The following is a 24,366-nucleotide window of genomic DNA, read 5'->3' on the forward strand; positions in this document are numbered from 1 at the left end:
TTGTTGGCAAAGTAATGTCTCTGCTTTTGAATATGCTATCTAGGTTGGTCAGAACTTTCCTTCCAAGGAGTAAGCATCGTTTAATTTCATGGCTGTAGTCACCATCTGTAGTGATTTTGGAGCCCAGAAAAATAAAGTCTGACACTATTTCCACTGTTTCCCCATCTATTTCCCATGAAGTGGTGGGACCAGATGCCATGATCTTCGTTTTCTGAATGTTGAGCTTTAAGCCAACTTTTTCACTCTCCTCTTTCACTTTCATCAAGAGGCTTTTGAGTTCCTCTTCACTTTCTGCCATAAGGGTGGTGTCATCTGCATATCTGAGGTGATTGATATTTCTCCCGGCAATCTTGATTCCAGTTTGTGCTTCTTCCAGCCCAGCGTTTCTCATGATGTACTCTGCATATAAGTTAAATAAGCAGGGTGACAATATACAGCCTTGACGTACTCCTTTTCCTATTTGCAACCAGTCTATTGTTCCATGCCCAGTTCTAACTGTTGCTTCCTGACCTGCATACAGATTTCTCAAGAGGCAGATCAGGTAGTCTGGTATTCCCATCTCTTTCAGAATTTTCCACAGTTGATTGTGATCCACACAGTCAAAGGCTTTGGCATAGTCAATAAAGCAGAAATAGATGTTTTTCTGGAACTCTCTTGCTCTTTCGATGATCCAGCAGATGTTGGCAATTTGATCTCTGGTTCCTCTGCCTTTTCTAAAACCAGCTTGAACATCAGCAAGTTCACAGTTCACATATTGCTGAAGCCTGGCTTGGAGAATTTTGAGCATTACTTTACTAGCATGTGAGATAAGTGCAATTGTGCGGTAGTTTGAGCATTCTTTGGCATTGCCTTTCTTTGGGATTGGAATGAAAACTGACCTTTTCCAGTCCTGTGGCCACTGCTGAGTTTTCCAAATTTGCTGGCATATTGAGTGCAGCACTTTCACAGCATCATCTTTCAGGATTTGGAATAGCTCCACTGGAATTCCATCACCTCCACTAGCTTTGTTCATAGTGATGCTTTCTAAGGCCCACTTGACTTCACATTCCAGGATGTCTGGCTCTAGGTGAGTGATCACACTATCATGATTATCTGGGTCATGAAGATCTTTTTTGTACAGTTCTGTGTATTCTTGCCATCTCTTCTTAATATCTTCTGCTTCTGTTAGGTCCATACCATTTCTGTCCTTTACCGAGCCCATCTTTGCATGAAATGTTCCTTTGGTACCTATCTATTAACATTATTTATTCATTTTCATTAGGAAAAGTTTGTGAATGATTTCAGTCATTAATTCTTACTTTTCCTATTGTATTTGACTTTTGGCTATGCATATTTTACATAGTTGGTATACACTCTGAAATTTTAGCTTACTAGGAATTTTTCTTTTTTCAAAACTTTTGTTAAAAATTTAGAATTATTTTGGCCTGGATAAGATTGTAGTTCTAAGCTATAGAAGCAACATGATACAAAATAAATATAATCTAACTTTGAAGTACATGTAAGATATGTATATGGTATGCTTGTGTACGTGGGCAATGAAGAAATTCTGGAAGGTTAGTCACCAGAATTCTAACACTGCTGTCATAGTTGGGATATAAGGCGATATATTTCCTCTCCTTGATGCTTTTCAAAATTGTCATTTTCCCCCAATAATGAACATACATTATTTTCATGTGCAAAAAGAAAATAATTCATTTTGAAAAAGAAAAGTGGAAAGATAATTGTTTCACTTGATAAACACATCTTATGGAGTACCTACTAAGTGCCAGGCATAGTTTTAGTGTATTTATTAGTGAAAAAAATCGACAAAAACCTCTGCCTCTGTAGAGCTTACATCCGAGTAGAGGGAGACAGTAAACAACAAGTACAATCCTAGTGAATGGTAATACACATTGGAAGCCACTAAGGACACAGGGAAAGGAGAGCAAGGCAGGGAAGCTTAGGAGCTCCAGGGAGGAGATGCCACTGAATGGTGTGGTCAGGACAAGTCTCTCAGCGAAGGCAGACCCCTCTCATATATGATCTGTGATCCTTTTTTCCTTACCATATTATGTCATTAAGTTATTACTCAGGTGAAGAATTCTTTTTCAGAAATCATGAAGAAATTGAGAATTTCAATCCTATATTACCTGTTAAGGAAACACTTAAACAAGGTTTGTTGCTTCAAGTGTATGGAGAGTTCACCTTCTGGGAGAAACTGTCTTAATGAACAGAATAAGGGAGATATGACTTTCCCTGACAGGTGGCTTAATGTGGTATAGATGTGGCAGAAAGGTAGCCAACTTTGAGGTATGTGTGTATGTGTGTGTGTGTGTGTGTGTGTGTGTGTGTGTGTGGCTGAGATGGACAATAAAGATGGAGAAAGGGAGATTGTAAATAACTTTTTTTTTAATGCTTTCTTTTTTTTAAACACCAAATTTCTGGCAGTATCTCAGAGTCAATTCCTTTTTGTCTTTATAAGTCACAACATCAGACACTGTCTCTAGAGCCACATCCGCACCATGGTTTAACAGGGTAGTTGATGTTCATAATGATAATCTATTATAGTGCCTATAAATAAATATGACTGATTTCTAAACAAATTTCGTTTGGGGAGTTGTTAACTAGGCACGTTTATCATTTATATTCATTAGTTTGGTTCGAGGTGGTAGACTAGATACTTTTAATCCTACTTTGGATAAATGTGGAGACTTAATTCACTGGGAAGCCTTGTTGGAAATCACAAGTCTGTTGGAAGGCAGAGCAGGATTCAGCATCAGGGTTGCTCACTTTCAGGTGAACAGACATTTCATTGCACCATATGGACTTCTTAACAATCGTGAGAGCTAATTTAAGGGCACTCATTCCAAGGATGTACTAATGCCATTCAGTAATGCTTTCACTGCTCACAACTCCGCTTTGAAACCTTCATGGGCAGGAGTTTTCTTCCGAATATATGCAGATCTAAACTACTTAAGGAGGCTTGAAAAGAACCTGAAGTGCAGTGAAAGAAATGGATGAACAAATGGGGCATGCACTTGATATTAATGGTTTAAAAGTATAAAACATAATGTATTTTAAATACTATATTATCATTACATTTTCTATGAATATAAAATGAGTTGCACTTATGAAGTCACAAAAATATTTTGGGAGGTGGAATAAATATGTAGCTTCTGAAAGTAATTACTTTGATAGCTATGATACGCATTAGTATGTATGCATTTTTATAAAAAGAGTTCTGTTTTTCTGTATCACAATGCATTTTTCCTTTGGAAGACAGATAAGCATATACATATATGTTATGAAGTCTTCTGAAATAAAAGTATGCAGTTGAAAGTGTCCGTGGTTAAGTTATTACTTCAAATTACCTTTAAATTGGAAGAGTCATTACAGGTCTCTTTTTCATCATCACTGTTTCACTCTCGATAGTAATCGTAGGCAAAGAAAATAAATGCAGAAGATAAAAGGGCTTTATTTTTCCTCTTGTTGAGAATGAAAATGGTAAAGGAGAATTAGCTGGGTAAGTTAAAACTATAGAATTTGATCTTTTAAGGTATTAGAGGATTTCATGTTTGTACAAGGGAAAGCTGATGGATTGGATGTAACTGACTTTGTTGACAAGTCTGTTCATGGTTGGCAGACGTTTGGTCCTGTCCAAAACTCCATGAGACATTTGGTCCACCTCTAAAGGTCTTTGAAATTTCTGTGTGTGCTCAGTCATGTCCAACTCTTTGTGACCCCCATAGACTGTAGCCTACCAGGCTTCTCTGTCCATGGGATTCTCCAGGCAAGACTATTGGAGTGAGTTGCCATTTCCTTCTCCAGGGGATCTTCCTAACCCAGGGATTGACACCAGGTCTCCTGCATTAGCAGGAGGATTCTTTACCGCTTTGCCACCTGGGAAGCATCTGTGAGCATATTTGGTGGATGCCAAAGGGTTTTGGACATGACCAAATATGGACCTTTCATATGGACCATGTAAATGTCTCCATGGATGTTTTGGAAAGGATGAAATATGAACAAATATCAAGGATCTTTTGATATAGAACAGATGTCTTAGACATCTGTTCTATAGATATATAGACAGATGTTTCAGACAGGATTGAATGGTCCTGCAAGGCTGTTCATAGTTTAATGTATATGGATCTTTTCTAGAGGGTTGATATCTGGAGAGTATAACTCTCAGATGCCCTGGATGAGGGTGCTTCTGTAAGAGTTTGTGCATTAGCTACTACTCTGCATTTGACAAACAGCATTACTTATACCTGCAAGGCATTGTATTTGCCATAGTCCACAGCCTACCTCCAAAGCTATTTTAATGTTAATACAACAAATTTCATTGTAATATTTCATAATTGAACTTTCAGCTTTTATTAATAGTATTAATAATTAAAAACACCTTCACTGACTGTGTTTGCCTACTCATAATGTATAGGTGTCAGCTATTAATTCAACATTTAGTGAATTTATTGGGCATCTGTGTTGCAGTCCATGTACCAGGCAGAGGGATAGAAAGCCATCTGTACTGTGACCACATTGGTCAGAGCCAACATCCGTTTCTCTCCTTTCTACTGACGTCATCAAAAGTCACTTGACATTTAAAAACCACCGTCTGATTAAAAGGGGAACCGACTTCTCAGGCCACTGTGTTCACTCTGAGACAGGAAGGGTGTAGACAAACCATATGTATCTCAAAATTGTATGATTTTCTCACTAGTGCAAAATTGGGCTTCTGTGAGTTTGGAGAGTCTTTGTGCCCCTTTTGAAATCTAAGAACATTTTGTGTCCAAGTGCGATTGGAAAGGGTCAGGATGCGAAGTGGATGGTTTGAGGGCAGCCTCTTGCTGGAACTTCCTTGCTCTTTCTCTGGGGCCCTTCTCAGAGACTTTTCCCTGTGGAGTCTGGTCCTCTTTTCTCTTTTGGAGTTAAACACTCCTCCTCCGTGCACATAGGGGAGCTGCCTGCCATGTAACTTTTCCAGGTCTCCAGGTGAGGCAGGGGAATTCCTCCTCACTTATCGTGGCAAATCCCATATTAACTGTGACCCCCATGCTCAAGGGAGTTCCATGGTTTGTTGCAGTTACTCTTTTCTACCTGTATCCACATCAGTCTATATTATTATCCTAAGTGGCCCTAGCTTAGTATAGCAAGCGTCATTGTGCAGGAAAGATACTCAGTTTTGTTTACTACTTCACTTGCAAGATTATGGGAAAATGAGTTTGTGCATTTTGAATTCTGTAGGTTTAAGCTGTCAAAAATTTTCTGTGATAAGAATAGCTTCTATGTACCTACAAATATGATCTTTCCTGGTGGCTCAGATGGTAAAGAATCTGCCTGCAATGCGGGAGACCTGGGTTTGATCCCTGGGTTGAGAAGATCTCCTGGAGAAGGGCATGGCAACCCACTCCAGTATTCTTGCCTGGAGAGTCCAAATGGACAGAGGAGCCTGGCGGGCTGCAGCCCATGGAGTCACAAAGAGTTGGACACAACTGAGTGGCTAAGCACACACCTACAAATATATATTGAAGAGTCTGTTCTTATCATTGGGAAGAACCTAAGCACGAGGGGAAAAATGTGTGTGTCAGTAGACAAAAGATAAAATTCCCTTTCCCATGTACTGGAGGCATGGAAATGCCATATGTAGAGGAATTACAAAGAGAGAAAGGTCTCTAAGTTAAAAAAAATAATTTTTATTCATGTATACATTCCATGTAAGCTCTGTTCAGCCTCAGATGGTCTTGATATTTAGCTTAATAGGAGATATGTTAAAGTATGGGCTTCCCTGGTAGCTCAGCTGGTAAAGAATCTGCCTGCCATGCTGGAGACCTGGGTTCAATCCCTGGGTTGAGAAGATCTCCTGGAGAAGGGCATGGCAACCCACTCCAGTATTCTTACCTGGAGAATCCCATGGACAGAGGAGCCTGGAGGGCTACAGCCCATGGGGTTTCAGAGAGTCAGACATGACTGAGTGACGAAGCACAGCACAGCAGCCCATATTAAAGGACTTTTTAGAGGCAGATACTTTTACTTAATTTCCAAAGAATAAGATTTAAGATCAAGAAGTAAACTGAAAAGGTCAGAATGTGTTTGATCTCACCAGACTATGGGTTCCTCTTTGTATCCTATGAACATAGCGCAGGGACTGGCACTTATGATATAGTAAGAGCTTGCTAAATGTTGACTAGATGAATAATTGCCTGTGTTCATCGGTCCACATTAAGAGGCAATTGTTATTGTTCTTTTACCTTGTTTGGAAGAGATTAGTATGTTCCAAGACAGAAAATCAAACCAAAAAATATTTAGCATAAGGTATTAAGACATAGAAAGCAGGAGAAAGAGACATGAGGGATTTGGTTATTAGCTGAGACCACTGTGTGTGTGTGTGTGTGTGTGTGTGTGTTCCTCTTTCTGTCTTTTGGCCAGAAAAGCACCAGTTTTCCAAAATACATGTTCTTCCTCTGTTTAAGTGTTTTTTCAGATAGTCTGATTCATACTTCCAGAGAACTGATTTAGTGGTTGAGGAGTTTATTTCAAGTCCTACATGCAGAATGAGCAGTGGTTTCACTGTAAGAGATGAGGTGACTGATATGGATGCAGAAATTAGAAAAAAAAGCTATCCACCTCCTTGTGGCCTTGGCTTCAAATAATGAAGCTTGAGAAAAGAATGAATGTGAGCTAAGAAGATGGACCACGTATGTTGAAAGGGAAAGAGATTGCAAAAATTTCTACTTGTTTACACTATGTTTATAACATACTAAATCCCATGGACGGAGGAGCCTGGTGGGCTGCAGTCCATGGGGTTGCTAAGAGTCAGACACGACTGAGCGACTTCACTTTCACTTTTCACTCTCCTGCATTGGAGAAGGAAATGGCAACCCACTCCAGTGTTCTTGCCTGGAGAATCCCAGGGATGGGGGAGCCTGGTGGACTGCCGTCTATGGGGTCGCACAGAGTCGGACATGACTGAAGTGACTTAGCAGCAGCAGCAGCAGCATACCCTTAGCAGGCAATTTTGAGCTCACTGGGAGCTGACTAGTGGTTTATATATAAATACATATATTTTTTTTTTTCAGTGTTCCATTTATAAGCTTGGCTGTCGTTGTCTTCTTCAGCTGTGTGGTGTGTTGCGTTTTCATATTTTGGAGACTGCAAAGATCCTGACCTGTGTATATGTGCTTGTGTAATGGTCTTTTGTTAAGGCATCTGGGAAATTGTGTATTTTCAATGGAGAAGAAATTGTGTCCCAGGAGTTTATAAATCGCATTATCTTGTGGTGGGCTGTGCAAGGACTTCTGTGAAACCTCCCAACATCCAAATGGTTTTAGCTCCTGTGAACAGCCACAGTTGACAAAGCAGAACTCATACAGGTTCCACTGCTAATTCTGTAGAAGAAAAAGCGGAAGAGTTGCTAGTGAGTCAGCTGCCTTGGTTAGCAAGTGTAAACACAATTAGCTTTAAGCCCAGCAAATTAAAAGAACCTGGAAGTTAATCTCTTGTTTTTCTTAGTAGTGTTTCCTCATCTTTCTGTGGGTTATATGTTTTTTAAATGTCACAAACCACTGAAGAGAGCAATTCTCTCTACTTTGTATATGTGTGTATAAATATATGTATGCTCAGTTGCTAAGTCGTGTCCAACTCTTTGCAACCCTATGGACTGTAGTTGCCAGGCTCCTCTATTCATGGGATTTCCCAGGCAAGAACACTGTAGTGGGTTGCCATTTCCTCCTCCAGGGGATCTTCCTGACCCAGGGATCAAACCTGCATCTCCTGCATTGGTAGGTGGATTCTTTACCACAGCACCACCTGGAAAGCCCTGTATAGATATATATGTATAAGCAAAATGGCTGTCTGGGGAGGCCTTACAAATAGCTGTGAAAAGAAGAGAAGCGAAAAGCAAAGGAGAAAAGGAAAGATATACCCATCTGAATGCAGAGTTCCAAAGAATAGCAAGAAGAGTTAAGAAAGCCTTCTTTAGTGATCAGTGCAAAGAAATAGAGGAAAACAACAGAATGGGAAAGACTAGGGATCTCTTCAAGAAAATGAGAGATACCAAAGGAACATTTCATGCAAAGATGAGCTTGGTAAAGGACAGAAATGGTAGGGACCTAACAGAAGCAGAAGATATTAAGAAGAGATGGCAACAATACACAGAAGAACTGTACAAAAAAGATCTTCACGACCCAGATAATCATGATGGTGTGATCACTGACCTAGACCCAGACATCCTGGAATGTGAAGTCAAGTGGGCCTTAGAAAGCATCACTATGAACAAAGCTAGTGGAGGTGATGGAATTCCAGTGGAGCTATTCCAAATCCTGAAAGATGATGCTGTGAAAGTGCTGCACTCAATATGCCAGCAAATTTGGAAAACTCAGCAGTGGCCACAGGACTGGAAAAGGTCAGTTTTCATTCCAATCCCAAAGAAAGGCAATGCCAAAGAATGCTCAAACTACCGCACAATTGCACTTATCTCACATGCTAGTAAAGTAATGCTCAAAATTCTCCAAGCCAGGCTTCAGCAATATGTGAACCGTGAACTTGCTGATGTTCAAGCTGGTTTTAGAAAAGGCAGAGGAACCAGAGATCAAATTGCCAACATCTGCTGGATCATCGAAAGAGCAAGAGAGTTCCAGAAAAACATCTATTTCTGCTTTATTGACTATGCCAAAGCCTTTGACTGTGTGGATCACAATCAACTGTGGAAAATTCTGAAAGAGATGGGAATACCAGACCACCTGATCTGCCTCTTGAGAAATTTGTATGCAGGTCAGGAAGCAACAGATCGAACTGGACATGGAACAACAGACTGGTTGCAAATAGGAAAGGGAGTTCGTCAAGGCTGTATATTGTCACCCTGCTTATTTAACTTATATGCAGAGTACATCATGAGAAACGCTGGACTGGAAGAAACACAAGCTGGAATCAAGATTGCAGGGAGAAATATCAGTCACCTCAGATATGCAGATGACACCACCCTTATGGCAGAAAATGAAGAGGAACTAAAAAGCCTCTTGATGAAAGTGAAAGTGGAGAGTGAAGAAGTTGGCTTAAAGCTCAACATTCAGAAAATGAAGATCATGGCATCTGGTCCCACCACTTCATGGGAAATAGATGGGGAAACAGTGGAAATAGTGTCAGACTTTATTTTTCTGGGCTCCAAAATCACTACAGATGGTGACTGCAGCCATGAAATTAAACGACGCTTACTCCTTGGAAGAAAAGTTCTGACCAACGTAGATAGCATATTCAAAAGCAGAGACATTACTTTGCCAACAAAGGTTCGTCTAGTCAAGGCTATGGTTTTTCCTGTGGTCATGAATGGATGTGAGAGTTGGACTATGAAGAAGGCTGAGTGCCGAAGAATTGATGCCTTTGAACTGTGGTGTTGGAGAAGACTCTTGAGAGTCCCTTGGACTGCAAGGAGATCTAACCAGTCCATTCTGAAGGAGATCAGCCCTGGGATTTCTTTGGAAGGAATGATGCTAAAGCTTAAACTCCAGTACTTTGGCCACCTCATGTGAAGAGTTGACTCATTGGAAAAGACTCTGATGCTGGGAGGGATTCGGGGCAGGAGGAGAAGGGGACAACAGAGGATGAGATGGCTGGATGGCATCACTGACTCGATGGATGTGAGTCTGAGTGAACTCCGGGAGTTGGTGATGGACAGGGAGGCCTGGCGTGCTGTGATTCATGGGATCGCAAAGAGTCGGACACGACTGAGCGACTGATCTGATCTGATGTATATTGATTGCACCCTGTACACACACACACACACACACACACACACACACACACACACATATATAACATGTGTATGTATATATTGATTGCATATGCATTTGGTATTGCATAGGATAGTAACAACAGTTACGTAAGATGACTAATTGGGGTAGGGAGAGTCTTTCATTTGAAGATACACTATTTTGGGTAAAATTGTCAAAGTATTACTTTTAGAGCCTTGGTATGTTAGAGTATCTGTGTATTTCATAATTTTTCCAGTGAATGTGTTTCAATTCCTTTACATATTATTTAATTTTAATACTTTATTACAGGTTAAAATATGTAAGGAGATACCAAAAGTGGTTAATATTCTCCTTGTTCTCTCTTAAATTCCTAACTAGAACTTTTCTTGTTTTTTTAAGTTCAAATGACATTATATTCATTACTTTTTTTCTCCTTTCACTCCATGCTGTCAATACTGCTTTTTAAGCTTGTTTTATTTCACATTGTATCAGGAACATATCTCCATAAGTATATCTGACTGGATCTTACACGTTCTTTTTAAGAGCCATATAATATCCAGTAATATAATAGATATGATTTATTCAATCCTTCTTTTCTTGATGTACTTTCAGATTATTTCTAATGCTGCAACAAACTTACCAGGGAATTAAAAGAGCCCAGTTAAGAATCACCTTGTGTATTCAGACGCTCTTCCCAGTGCTCTCTAAGTCACCGAAATCAGATGACTTCACTATAGAAAGCCTGTGGGGCTGGGATTGTCTTGTGGTGGAGCCTAACGTCCTGGTCACTCAGCATCAGTCACAGGCTCTGAAAGGAAGATGGTGCCCAGTGAGAGTTCAGAAATGGACCAAGGAAAGTTCTGCACTAAAGTAACCTGTTGTTTGACCTTCTGCATATCCAGTTTTGTTTTGATCTTAAAATGGTAGTTAATGAGTATAACATTGACAAACTTAGATAGTTTTGTGATGGTCTTGTTTTCTAACACCAGTCAACAAAAAAGGACAAATTTAGAAAGCCTATGTAGAAATAATAGTATAACGGCAAAAGCAAAAACTTTCAAAATAGGAGTCAATAGCAACGAAAAATCTTGGAGCTCAGAATTTTTTTCTTTCATGTTGATGACCCATCCATCAGGCCACCTTTTGGAAGTTTTCTTTCAATATGCAAATTCTAACTCAAGACTCCTTTGACATATCCCATCTTATTAATCATAAAATATGTAACATTTAAGTATTTTTAAAAGTGTATCTTAATATTCTTATATCTATTGTTATCTTTAGTATTAAGATTTTGGACTGTCAGAACAGTAAGAATCAAGGTATTCATGGAGCTTCTCTTCCAAACTTAGCATGAAGATGCTTCCTAGAAATAAACAGTTGATTGTGGCCATGGCTTCTCATGTGATGTTAATTGGCTGAGGACAGAATGGGGGCCTGCACATGGGGTCTGTTCCCTAAATAATGTCAAGTGTTCCTCGCAAGCTGTAGGAAGTGATCTCTAATTGAAATTTGTCTATCATAAGGGTGGGGTGGGGGGCACATGGATAACCAAAAGTTCAAGCCAGAAAGGAATACCTATGCAAAAATAGGGAATCTCTTTCTCTTTCAACACAAATGTATATAGAGTTGACCTTTAAACAACATGGAGGTTAGGGGCACCGACCGCCATTCATCTGAAAACCTGTGTATAATGTTACAGTCGACTCCCTGCATCAGCAGTTCTCCACCCCAGGATTCAACCAACCATGGATTGTGTAGCACTGTTCAGTTCAATTCATTTCAGTAGCTCAGTCGTGTCCAACTCTTTGTGACCCCATGAATTGCAGCACGCCAGGCCTCCCTGTCCATCACCAACTCCCAGAGTTCACTCAAACTCATGTCCATCAAGTCGGTGATGCCATCCAGCCATCTCATCCTCTGTCATCCCCTTCTCCTCCTGCCCCCAATCCCTCCCAGCATCCAGTCTTTTCCAGTGAGTCAACTCTTCACATGAGGTGGCCAAAGTACTGGAGTTAGCACTGTAGAACATATTAATTGAAAAAAATCCACATATAAATGGTCTTGTGCAGTTTAAACCTGTGTCATTCAAGGGTCAACTGTATATAACTTTTTCTATTTAAGTTACTTTTATATTTAAAAAGTAATGAAGGGCAGAATCGAAATTGGCTGTTGTATGGCTGTCTGTGTATATCACCAGAGTTTAGAAGGATAGTTTTGAAGTAATCCATGTCATCTTGCTTTCAGAATGAACCGAAACTGAATTTGCAACCTTGAGTGCTATGTTAGCAGTTGTTCAACTTAAAATAAGTCACTTTTCTGAGCCCCAGTTTCCACATTCATATAGTAAGAGTTATTCCTCACTACCTCATTGGATTATTGGGAGGTTTATCTGAGATAATACACTTGAAAATGTTTGTGCAGTATTGAATAAATTCTGGTTTCCCTCTTTTAAAACTCAAGAGGTCTTTCAATAAGAAGATGTTTCTTGTTAGGACTAAAGGGGATACATAAGAGGTGGTGGTATAAATAAAACTTAGTGAGAGATGAATAATGATGCTAATAATCAGACATATGGTTTTATAGTTAGAAAGAATTTCCATGTTCTTTACCTCATTTGTTCTTCACTAGAATCCTGTGAATCAGTCAGGCTAATTATATAGGTGAGGAACTGCAACTCAGAGAAATTAATTCAATTAACCAATATCATTTTGCGAGTCTAGCATGAAGTGTACTTTTTGACTAATAGTCCAGTTACTTGATGTTGTCAATGCCAGACAATTGGCAAACACCTGACATTCAGAAGTCCAAAATAATGTCTGAAAATTTAGCATTGTTCTCAGCTTTACCATGATTCCTTTAGAGATGAGAACATCTGGGCCCACATGAAACTCCGTGTGCATTTTTGGGGTGCTGTGAACCAAAGAAAGTGTGTTTCTGATATCAAACGCACCATAATTTGTGACTCTTTTCACTTCATGTTTACCAAATCCTGAATTGCAGTTAACTGATTGGGAAAGACTCCCTTCTAACTACAGTGAAAGGTTTGATTTGCTTCGTGTAGGTCAAGGTTCATCTATTTCTGCCATTAGGTGCCACAGATGAGTTTCTTCATCCTTTGGTTGATACTCTGCCCATTCTGTGTTAGGATGTTATCTATCCTAGCTTGTATATCCTTTCTTCTCCCCTTGGAGTGTGCAAGTCCCCTAAAAATGGAGACAAAATCATTTCTGTGTACTCTCAAGGCCCAGCTGAGAGCCTAGCATTTAATGGGTTCTCAAAAAAAGAGAAAATTCCTGCTGCAGCTGCTGCTTTTGAGATACTATTCATTGTTGACGTCTTAGGAAAGTTTTCATTAGAAAACATCATATGAAAGAGAGGGCTCGTTTTAGAATAAGCAATGTCTGCCACCTCCCTCCCTCTGTAGTGAATGGTCTCTTGAGAATTCTTTCGTAGAGGCATTTGCTAGGAAGATAAAAGATGTTTAGGAAGGTACTAGTAATTGCCATGTCCACTTGAAGGCAAAAAAAGGTAACACAGGTTCTACCCTCCTAAACACAAACATGAGACTGTCGAAAATTGTGCCTGAAGCTAGAGCAGATAGACAAACAGCTGCCACCGGGGTAAAAAGGCTTTGAGATAAAGTTCAATTTCTTATTTCTAAAGAGGAAGAACAGAGTGTGTTTTGTTTGGTCCTTACAAATTATAGTGATTTGGTTTCAGCCTGAACAAGCACCACAAGCAAATACTGGCAGGCAGAGTCTCCATGGGAGTGGCCAAACAAATCGGTTTGCATTTCCTTCCAAACCCTCATTTGGCTGATCCATCCATAGAAAAGCAGAACAAAAGGCAAGAGATTACTGCACGCTAAAGCATCCAAGTGGCTCCTTTGGGCTCCGCAGTTATTTATAGCCATCTGGCTCCCTCTGAGGCCTTCCTGTTCCATTCAGTGATTGTACAAATGTGCAGATAGAAGCCCCAGGACCTTGATGCTGGGTGCAGTCAGTGATTCGATTCTCAAGGCTTCTGTGTTGTTGATGTAGCCATGCCTTTTAACCATTAGTGTGAACGTGGATCTTGGAATAGGCTCATCTTCGTCTTCATATGCACATTCTATTTGTAGATGTTACTATGAGGACAGATTCACCCAAAATGACGGATGTGGAGCCTGTGGTCAACAATTTTGCGTCATCAGCACGGGCAGGTCGCCGAAATGCTGTCCCAGACATCCAGGGTTCAACGGCTGCAGGCGGGACCTTGGAGGAGTTGCCCGTCAAACTGGAAGCCCTATCCGTGAAAGAAGGTAACACTCTAAATCCTCTTAGAATCAGTGCTAGTTATCTCTTCCTCATCATTTCCTTGGGAACAGTCTCCCTTTTAACTAGTTAAACTTGTTTACTAAGATCTCTCAGCTTTAAGCTAAGTAGATCTTTTCAGTGTTTCACAAAGTGGACTTCTCTCTTTAATCTCCTGGTGTAAATGTGGAAACTGAACATTTATTTATTCATTAAATATGTATAGTTATGCACAGTGCTAGTGTTTGGGAATACAAAGGTAGACAATTATAATCCCTTCTTTCAAAATTTTTTGAGATGCTCTCGAATAATTTTCCTTCTGCCATCTGTTGGCAAGTCACTATGGAAGCTTCTGCTCCATCATGGTATTCTACAAGCTCTTCTATTTATCATATCTAAGAATACATTTATTATCAATTAGAGATGAGAACTTTAAGGTGGGTGTTTGTATAAAGGTTGATCTTTCTCTGCTGCTGCTGCTAAGTCGCTTCAGTCGTGTCCGACTCTGCGACCCCATAGACGGCAGCCCCCCAGGCTCCCCCGTCCCTGGGATTCTCCAGGCAAGAACACTGGAGTGGGTTGCCATTTCCTTCTCCAATGCATGAAAGGGAAAAGTGAAAGTGAAGTCATTCAGTCGTGTCCAACTCCTAGTGACCCCATGGACTAAAGCCTATCAGGCTTCTCTGTCCATGGGATTTTCCAGTACTGGAGTGGGGTGCCATTGCCTTCTCCGGATCTTTCTCTAACCAGTAGAAAAGTTGGATTCAGAAAAAGCAAGAACTATCAAACCCCTGTAGGAAAATCTTGAGTCTTTCACCCCATTGCTTATACACAGTTCTTAAAGCTTCTAGAGGTTCAGTTCAGTTCAGTTCAGTCTCTCAGTCATGACCAACTCTTTGCGACCCCATGAATCACAGCACGCCAGGCCTTCCTGTCCATCACCAATTCCCAGAGTTCACTCAGACTCACTTCCATCGTGTCAGTGATGCCATCCAGCCATCTCATCCTCTGTCGTCCCCTTCTCCTCCTGCCCCCAATCCCTCCCAGCATCAGAGTCTTTTCCAATGAGTCAACTCTTTGCATGAGGTGGCCAAAGTACTGGAGTTTCGGCTTTAGCATCATTCCTTCCAAAGAAATCCCAGGGCTGATCTCCTTCAGAATGGACTGGTTGGATCTCCTTGCAGTCCAAGGGACTCTCAAGAGTCTTCTCCAACACCACAGTTCAAAAGCATCAATTCTTTGGCGCTCAGCCTTCTTCACAGTCCAACTCTCACATCCATTCATGACCACAGGAAAAACCATAGCCTTGACTAGACGAACCTTTGTTGGCAAAGTAATGTCTCTGCTTTTGAATATGCTCTCTAGGTTGGTCATAACTTTCCTTCCAAGGAGTAAGCGTCGTTTAATTTCATGGCTGCAGTCACCATCTGCAGTGATTTTGGAGCCCAAAAAATAAAGTCTAACACTGTTTCCCCATCTATTTCCCATGAAGTAATGGGACCAGATGCCATGATCTTCATTTTCTGAATGTTGAGTTTAGTTCTGTGAAAATAAATATAACAATACTGTACGCCATTTTAGACTTCATAGTGGACTCCAGTTTGTGTGTAGATGTTTATTCCTAGTGGCAGTAAGGCAAGAGAGAGCTGGAAGGCTCCGTACTTCCACCCTATTCATATGAGCCCCAGAAGGAGGGCTCTTAGTTTGAATAACAACTGAATAGTCCCGGCAGGAAAGTAAGAGGGAAGGACATTCTTTGCAGGAGGATCAGCTTGTACAAAGCTCTTAGAGTGGAATGAGATGGACATGTCAAGAAGCATGAAATCTGGCCCCTGCAACTGGAGGGCAGCAGGTGAGAAGGGAGAGTAGAGATGACATTGGAGAGTAAGCAAGGAATAGCTCTCAGGGCTTTAGAAACCTGGGTGAGTAAAGAGGATTTTCTTCTAAATGTGAGGGAGATGATATTCATGGTTGAATATTTGAATATCCACTTTGTTTCGTGAAGAATGGATTGTAGGAGAGAAATAACAGGTATAGTGGAGTTAGGAGGTGCGCTTCCCATTAGGAAATCTTTGGGGGCCAAATTAAACATTCAGACTCATAAGACCACATTTGGTGCCAGTCTGCTCAAAAGTATACAGGTTTAGAAACCCAGTGGGCCAGAAGAGCCACATGACATCATCTCCTTCTTTGTGGGTCCTTGCAGAAATCCATATAAGGAGTCATGGGGGCTAGTCTCTATGCATCCCCACCCCACCACTCACTGAGAACTCAGGTGCAAGGTGACAAGATCTGCACCAATGGGAGCAATGGTGGGTTAGAACCCTCATGTCCCAGGGAGTTAATACTTTGCAGTTAAGTCCATGGACACTGCAAGAGACATGCTCAGTTACAAGAGTCATGACCTTTATATGGAATCCCAGTCCTATGGTTCCCTACCAGTTAGCATATAGTTTCTCTCAGTACAGGTGTATTTTACCATTTGGGTCATTTCTACCATACACTTACTAACCATGCTGACATTCCAACATAATCTGGTTTCCAGGGTAACAGAGCTAGAAAATTAATCTCAAGTCAAATTTGCCCTTAGAGAAGGAGAAAGGGTTTGTTAAGCATTTACCCATGGAACAGTTGCAGAAATCTAGTGAAAGATGATGGCTTTGAATGTGTTGTGAAGATGGATGGAATTGGGTGGGTTTGGGATATGTTTTATAGGCACAATTCATAGGACTTGATGATGAACTGATGTGGTAGAAATAACTACAAGTAATGAAGAAGAGAAATAGAGGATAATTCCTGGAGCAACAGGGTAGATGGTGATGCCATATACTGAGAAGGGCCAACATGGAAGAAAAGCAGTTTTAAGGGTTAGAGGAGTGATTTCTGCTTCCTCCATTGAGATGCCTATGAGACATCCAAATGCTGTCAGCTCTACTTTCAAAATTGGTTCAGAAATCTGCCATTTTCTCCCTCAGTGGTCTAGTCTCTTGTTATCCCTGTGACCCCATTTTCTGTCCTTTCTCTGCACAGTCCCCATGGTAGTTCTTTCCAGCACATTTCTGCCTTTGACCTTGATGTTTTCTCTGCTTGGAATGCTCTTCTCCCTGCTACCCACCTAGCTAACTTCCTCACCTCCTCAGGTCTTGACTCACACGGCCCCTTCTCAGTGAGACATTCCCAGCCAACCCAGCCCCCAAGACTTCTTGACAATTTCTGTTCTTTAATTTCCTCAGTAGCTCTTGTAAACTTCCACATGCCACACATTTTACTCATTTTAGTTATTGTCCATATTTCTCATGAAGATTTCCTTGAGGGTTGGAATGTAGTTTTTTCTTCATTGCTTGGTACATGTGTTCATTACTCAGTCGTGTCTGACTGTGATCCCATGGACTGTAGCCTGCCTGGCTCCTCTGTCCGTGAAATTCTCCAGGCCAGAATACTAGAGTGGGTAACCCATTCCCTTTTCCAGGGGATCTTCCCAACCCATTGATCGAACCTGGGTCTCCTGCTTTGCAGGCGGATTCTTTACCATCTGAGCCACCAGGAAAGTAGCATGTGCTTAATAAATATTTGATGAATGTAGTTTGGAGAACAGAATAGTCTGCTGCTGCTGCTGCTAAACCGCTTCAGTCGTGCCCAACTCTGTGCGACCCCATACACGGCAGCCCACCAGTCTCCTCTGTCCCTGGGATTCTCCAGGCAAGAATACTGGAGTGGGTTGCCATTTCCTTTTTCATTTCAAAGATGCCCCTGATGATTTTGATAGGACCCATTTAGGAGAAGTAGTAGAAACAGTAGTCTTATTTTAAAATGATGACAGCCAAAGATATATTTTGAAGGGTAAAAAAAACACCTGTAAGTGGAGGCCATTGTCAGTTTGAAGATCGCAGTGACTTGAGGAAATGAAGGAGCCAGGAGAAAGAGTGAAAGTCAGATGAAATGAGGAGCTTAGAGATGATCACAAGAGTGCTGTTGAGGCAGAAATAGATAGGATCCTGGATTATGAAGAAATTAGACCTGATCAGTGGAAGCAGCACCAGCTCCAAGGGTGAGCTGGCCTGGCAGCTGCTCAGGGCCCTCTCTGGGCTCAGGTGAGGCGAACCCTTGGTTTTGTTTTATAGTTGTCATCTTGAAATTTTTTCATATTTTTTGAATAGTTCAGTTCAGTCACTCAGTCATGTCCGACTCTTTGCGATCCCATGAATTGCAGCACGCCAGGCCTCCCTGTCCATCACCAACTCCCAGAGTTCACCCAAACTCATGTCCATCGAGTCAGTGATGCCATCCAGCCATCTCATCCTCTGTTGTCCCCTTCTCCTCTGCCCCCAATCCCTCCCAGCATCAGAGTCTTTTCCAATGAGTCAACTCTTCTCATGAGGTGGCCAAAGTACTGGACTTTCAGCTTTAGCATCATTCCTTCCAAAGAACACCCAGGGCTGATCTCCTTTAGAATGGACCGGTCGGATATCCTTGCTGTCCAAAGGACTCTCAAGAGTCTTCTCCAACACCACTGTTCAAAAGCATCAATTCTTCAGTACTCTGCTTTCTTCACAGTCCAACTTTCACATCCATACATGACCACTGGAAAAACCGTAGCCTTGACGAGACGAACCTTTGTTGGCAAAGTAATGTCTCTGCTTTTCAATATGCTATCTAAGTTGGTCATAACTTTCCTTCCAAGGAGTAAGCGTCTTTTAATTTCATGGCTACAGTCACCATCTGCAGTGATTTTGGAGCCCCCCAAAATAAAGTCTGACACTGTTTCCACTGTTTCCCCATCTATTTCCCATGAAGTGGTGGGACCAGATGCCATGATCTTCAGTTTTCTGAATGTTGAGCTTTCAGCCAACTTTTTCACTCTCCTCTTTCACTTTCATCAAGAGGCTTTTTAGTTCTTCTTCACTTTCTGCCATAAGGGTGGTGTCATCTGCATATCTGAGGTGATTGATATTTCTCCCTGCAATCTTGATTCCAGCTTGTGCTTCTTCCAGCCCAGCGTTTCTCATGATGTATTCTGCATATAAGTTAAATAAGCAGGGTGACAGTATACAGCCTTGATGTACTCCTTTTCCTATTTGCAACCAGTCTGTTGTTCCATGTCCAGTTCGAACTATTGCTTCCTGACCTGCATACAAATTTCTCAAGAGGCAGATCAGGTGGTCTGGTATTCCCATCTCTTTCAGAATTTTCCACAGTTGATTGTGATCCACACAGTCAAAGGCTTTGGCATAGTCAATAAAGCAGAAATAGATATTTTTCTGGAACTCTCTTGCTCTTTCGATGATGCAGCAGATGCTGGCAATTTGATCTCTGGTTCCTCTGCCTTTTCTAAAACCAGCTTGAACATCAGGAAGTTCACAGTTCACATATTGCTGAAGCCTGGCTTGGAGAATTTTGAGCATTACTTTACTAGCCTGTGAGATGAGTGCAATTGTGCTGGTAGTTTGAGCATTCTTTGGCATTGCCTTTCTTTGGGATTGGAATGAAAACTGACCTTTTCCAGTCCTGTGGCCACTGCTGAGTTCACCCAACTCCCGGAGTTTTCAATATGCCAAATTTGTTGGCATATTGAGTGCAGCACTTTCACAGCATCATCTTTCAGGATTTGGAATAGCTCCACTGGAATTCCATCACCTCCACTAGCTTTGTTCGTAGTGATGCTTTCTAAGGCCCACTTAACTTTACATTCCAGGATGTCTGGGTCTAGGTCAGTGATCACACCATCATGATTATCTGGGTCGTGAAGATCTTTTTTGTACAGTTCTTCTGTGTATTCTTGCCATCTCTTCTTAATATCTTCTGCTTCTGTTAGGTCCATACCATTTCTGTCCTTTATTGAGCCCATCTTTGCATGAACTGTTCCCTTGGTATCTCTAATTTTCTTGAAGAGATCTCTAGTCTTTCCCATTCTGTTGTTTTCCTCTATATCTTTGCATTGATCACTGAGGAAGGCTTTCTTATCTCTCATTGCTATTCTTTGGAAATCTGCATTCAAATGGGTATATCTTTCCTTTTCTCCTTTGCTTTTTGCTTCTCTTCTTTTCATAGCTATTTGTAAGGCCTCCCCAGACAACCATTTTGCTTTTTTGCATTTCTTTTCCATGGGGATGGTCTTGATCCCTGTCTCCTGTACAGTGTCACGAACATCCATCCATAGTTCATCAGGCACTCTATCTATCAGATCTAGTCCCTTAAATCTATTTCTCACTTCCACTGTATAATCATAAGGAATTTGATTTAGGTCATACCTGAATGGTCTACTGGTTTTCCTTACTTTCTTCAATTTAAGTCTGAATTTGGCAATAAGGAGCTCATGATCTGAGCCACAGTCAGCTCCCCGTCTTGTTTTTGCTGACTGTATAGAGCTTCTGCATCTTTGGCTGCAAAGAATATAATCAGTCTGATTTCAGTGTTGACCATCTGGTGATGTCCATGTGTAGAGACTTTTCTTGTGTTGTTGGAAGAGGGTGTTTGCTATGACCAGTATGTTCTCTTGGCAAAACTCTATTAGCCTTTGCCCTGCTTCATTGGGTATTCCAAGGCCAAATTTGCCTGTTACCCCAGGTGTTTCTTGACTTCCTACTTTTGAATTCCTATCCCTTATAATGAAAAGGACATCTTTTTTGGGTGTTAGTTCTAAAAAGTCTTGGAGATCTTCCTAGACCCATTAAACTTCAGCTTCTTCAGTATTACTGGTTGAGGCATAGACTTGGATTACTGTGATATTGAATGGTTTGCCTTGGAAACGAACAGAGATCATTATGTCGTTTTTGAGATTGCATCCAAATACTGCATTTTGGACTCTTTTGTTGGCCATGATGGCTACTCCATTTCTTCTAAGGGATTCCTGCCCACAGTAGTAGATATAATGGTCATCTGAGTTAAATTCACCCATCCCAGTCCATTTTAGTTTGCTGATTCCTAGAATGTCGATGTTCACTCTTGCCATCTCCTGTTTGACCACTTCAAATTTGCCTTGATTCATGGACCTGACATTCCAGGTTCCTATGCAACATTGCTCTTTACAGCATTGGACCTTGCTTCTATCACCAGTCACATCCACAACTAGGTATTGTTTTTGCTTTGACTCCATCCCTTCATTCTTTCTGGAGTTATTTCTCCACTGATCTCCAGTAGCATATTGGGCACCTACCGACCTGGGGAGTTCCTCTTTCAGTATCCTATCATTTTGCCTTTTCATACTATTCATGGGGTTCTCAAGGCAAGAATACTGAAGTGGTTTGCATTCCCTTCTCCAGTGGACCACATTCTGTCAGACCTCTCCACCATGACCCGCCTGTCTTGGGTGGCCCCACATGGCATGGCTTAGTTTCACTGAGCTAGACAAGGCTGTGGTCCGTGTGATTAGATTGACTAGTTTTCTGTGAATATGGTTTGTGTGTCTGCCCTCTGATGCCTCTTGCAACCCCTACCATCTTACTTGGGTTTCTCTTACCTTGGACGTGGAGTATCTCTTCACGGCTGCTCCAGCAAAGCGCAGCTGTTGCTCCTTACCTTGGACGAGGGGTATCTCCTCACAGCCGCCCCTCCTGACCTTGAACGTGGAGTAGCTCCTCTTGGCCCTCCTGTGCCCAGTGCTGTATTTTCAATTTGCACAGGGCTCTAACAGCCATAGCCAGTCCCGAGGACCACGTCTTCCATGGTCATATGGGTAAAAGGAATACATCTAGACTGCAGGGGTAATTTTACAGGTTTGGTGGCAGAAAGTTGAGCTTGTCTGATCTGATGGTTTTGATTTTTTTTTTTTTTTCCCTATGAAGTAGAAAAGAAAATAAGATTAACTCTTGGCAGCAAAGGAGGTGGAAAGTATGAGGAAGCTGAGAGAGTGTGATCCAGCATCAGGAGATGGGGAAGGGCAAGATCAGTCTGCATCCAAACTGTGGCTTTGTCACTCACTAGCTCAGTGACTTTAGGCAAGTCACTTAACCTGTTTATGCTTCAAGAGAATGGTCTATAAATGGGGATTGTAATAATACCTTTGAAGGTTGCCTGGCACATAATATTCTGGAGAATAAGAGAGAAAAGTAACGAGGAGGCAGACCCATACATCTTATCTTTGTGTATTCTCTATGTCTACATGGACGGCAAAGAAGTATGTCCTAATCAAGTGGAAAATGACTAGGGTGCATAAAGGAAAAACTGACTGTTTTTTCCCCAATATAGTACAAAGTAGATTTCAATATATTCTCTATGTGATGAAAATTTATCTGTTTTTCAGATGTGAAAAAGAAAGATGAAGAAACAGCACAAGATCAATTGGAAAAGCCCAAAGATGAAGGAAAATGAAGGCTCATTACCTATCAAAAGTGCTGAATTTCTGCACAGTGAAAGACTTAGTGGCCCTGCTTTCCTGAGATGTTTGATCTGGTAGTAACTATGGTAACATTGCAGCCCTAAGCAACGTGTGTGTATTAGATAATTTTGTTGTGATGCTACTCACTTGGATTACAACCATGATGTCCAATGTAGGTTATTAAAAGGCAGATTACTTCCAAACTGCACCCAAGAGAGAGGTTAAGGATGTATGATCATTTAAATACATATCTTTTATCTATAAACCCAGCTAAATCCACTGTTCTCTTTTGGATTTCTTAAGCCAGATATATTTTAAATTCCATTTTTATGGTAATGGGAAAATCATTTCTTGGTAAATATAAACCAAACGCTATTAATTTAAAACTGTATGGGATTTGTTAGAAATTGTGTTTTTTGGTGAGAAAAGTGATGGATTATTCAAAAAAGGATAGATAAAAGTATGTTTTTATCCAAAAATGAACCTTTCCCCTCCAAACCTTAAACAGATTTGGAAAAATAGTAAAAGTTTGACAGCTCAAACATCTCTAGAAAATTTTTGTCTGATGTATTTTGCTTCTAGTCTAAGCATACTGTGATTTTTCATGTGGACTCTTAAAATGGAAAATTTGTGATGAATAGTTTATATGAAATATGCCTATTAAATGAATCTCACTATCTTCCTTAATTTCAGAGTGCATATGTGTGTGTGTATATTTTTCTTTAATGTGAATTACACAGAACACTTTACTAGTTGCTTTGTACTGTATTTTCTTATTTTCAGGGCTTTTGTGTATATGACTTGTTTCTTAAATAATTTCCTCAGGAATGCTGACCTTAATTTTTATATCTTTCCTAAACTAGCTGACATAATAATAAGCACTTAAGTGTTTAGTGAATCATACTGGCAGAAATCGCAAAATACTTGCTTTTAATATATATTTAATTATATATTTTAAAAGGAATGAAACCAAAACCAAAGCTTTAGTAAATTTTGATTTATTAGATATTTTAGGAGAATCATAGAATTCTGAATTTTTAGAGAAAATCTGACTAATGGATTTATTTTTATTTTCAGATCTATCTGCATGCAGTATTTTATTTGATTGTTGACTTAGGCCATGTCTGTATACAGTAATCAAATAAACTCTTTCACTATTAAAGAAACTTATTACCGACCCAAGTCTTCTTCATTTTATCGCCTACAGTGTAACAGATGGAATATGGTGACATTTTAATGAGGGAAGTGAATAGTCTTTGCAATATAAAACACCTCCCACTTCTCATTTCATTGACAAATTTCATCTTTAAATCTGAGAATACAACAAAGGGGTAGGTTTCAAAGAATCTGGTTGTTTTAAGTTCTTAAACATACGTTTTTCTTTAAAAAATAATCAAAAGTAATATCTTAGGTGTAGTGCTAATTTTACATTCAATAAAATTTTTTTTTAATTTTATTTTATTTTTAAACTTTACATAACTGTATTATATTTGCCAAATATCAAAATGAATCCGCCACAGGTATACATGTGTTCCCCATCCTGAACCCTCCTCCCTCTTCCCTCCCCATTCCATCCCTCTGGGTCGTCCCAGTGCACCAGCCCCAAGCATCCAGTATCGTGCATCGAACCTGGACTGGCATCTCATTTCATACATGATATTTTACATGTTTCAATGCCATTCTCCCAAATCTTCCCACCCTCTCCCTCTCCCACAGAGTCCATAAGACTGTTCTATACATCAGTGTCTCTTTTGCTGTCTCGTACACAGGGTTATTGTTACCATCTTTCTAAATTCCATATATATGCGTTAGTATACTGTATTGGTGTTTTTCTTTCTGGCTTACTTCACTCTGTATAATAGGCTCCAGTTTCATCCACCTCATTAGAACTGATTCAAATGTATTCTTTTTAATGGCTGAATAATACTCCATTGTGTATATGTACCACAGCTTTCTTATCCATTCATCTGCTGATGGACATCTAGGCTGCTTCCATGTCCTGGCTATTATAAACAGTGCTGCGATGAACATTGGG

At 40.6% G+C, this 24,366-nt stretch overlaps 1 protein-coding gene across 8 annotated transcripts in view; it reads left to right on the forward strand.

Moving 5' to 3' along the window:
* The window catches only part of PKIB (cAMP-dependent protein kinase inhibitor beta), a 121,531-nt gene extending 98,030 nt beyond the window's left edge, over positions 1 to 23,501 (forward strand). For 6 of the 8 annotated variants that reach the window (XM_006047583.4, XM_006047582.4, XM_044924437.2 and 3 more), the window contains 2 exons: positions 13,846 to 14,025; positions 22,257 to 23,501. In XM_006047583.4, coding sequence (XP_006047645.1) covers positions 13,854 to 14,025; positions 22,257 to 22,324 — 240 coding nt within the window. In that variant the 5' untranslated portion in view covers positions 13,846 to 13,853 and the 3' untranslated portion in view covers positions 22,325 to 23,501. Of the gene's footprint in view, positions 1 to 10,337; positions 10,579 to 13,845; positions 14,026 to 22,256 lie in introns of all 8 variants that reach the window. The other 2 variants (XM_025294783.3, XM_044924436.2) reach the window with 1 other exon arrangement.
* The last annotated feature ends 865 nt before the right edge of the window (positions 23,502 to 24,366 follow it).

This window comes from Bubalus bubalis, chromosome 10 (assembly GCF_019923935.1).
Source record: "Bubalus bubalis isolate 160015118507 breed Murrah chromosome 10, NDDB_SH_1, whole genome shotgun sequence".
Classification (NCBI taxonomy): domain Eukaryota; kingdom Metazoa; phylum Chordata; class Mammalia; order Artiodactyla; family Bovidae; genus Bubalus; species Bubalus bubalis.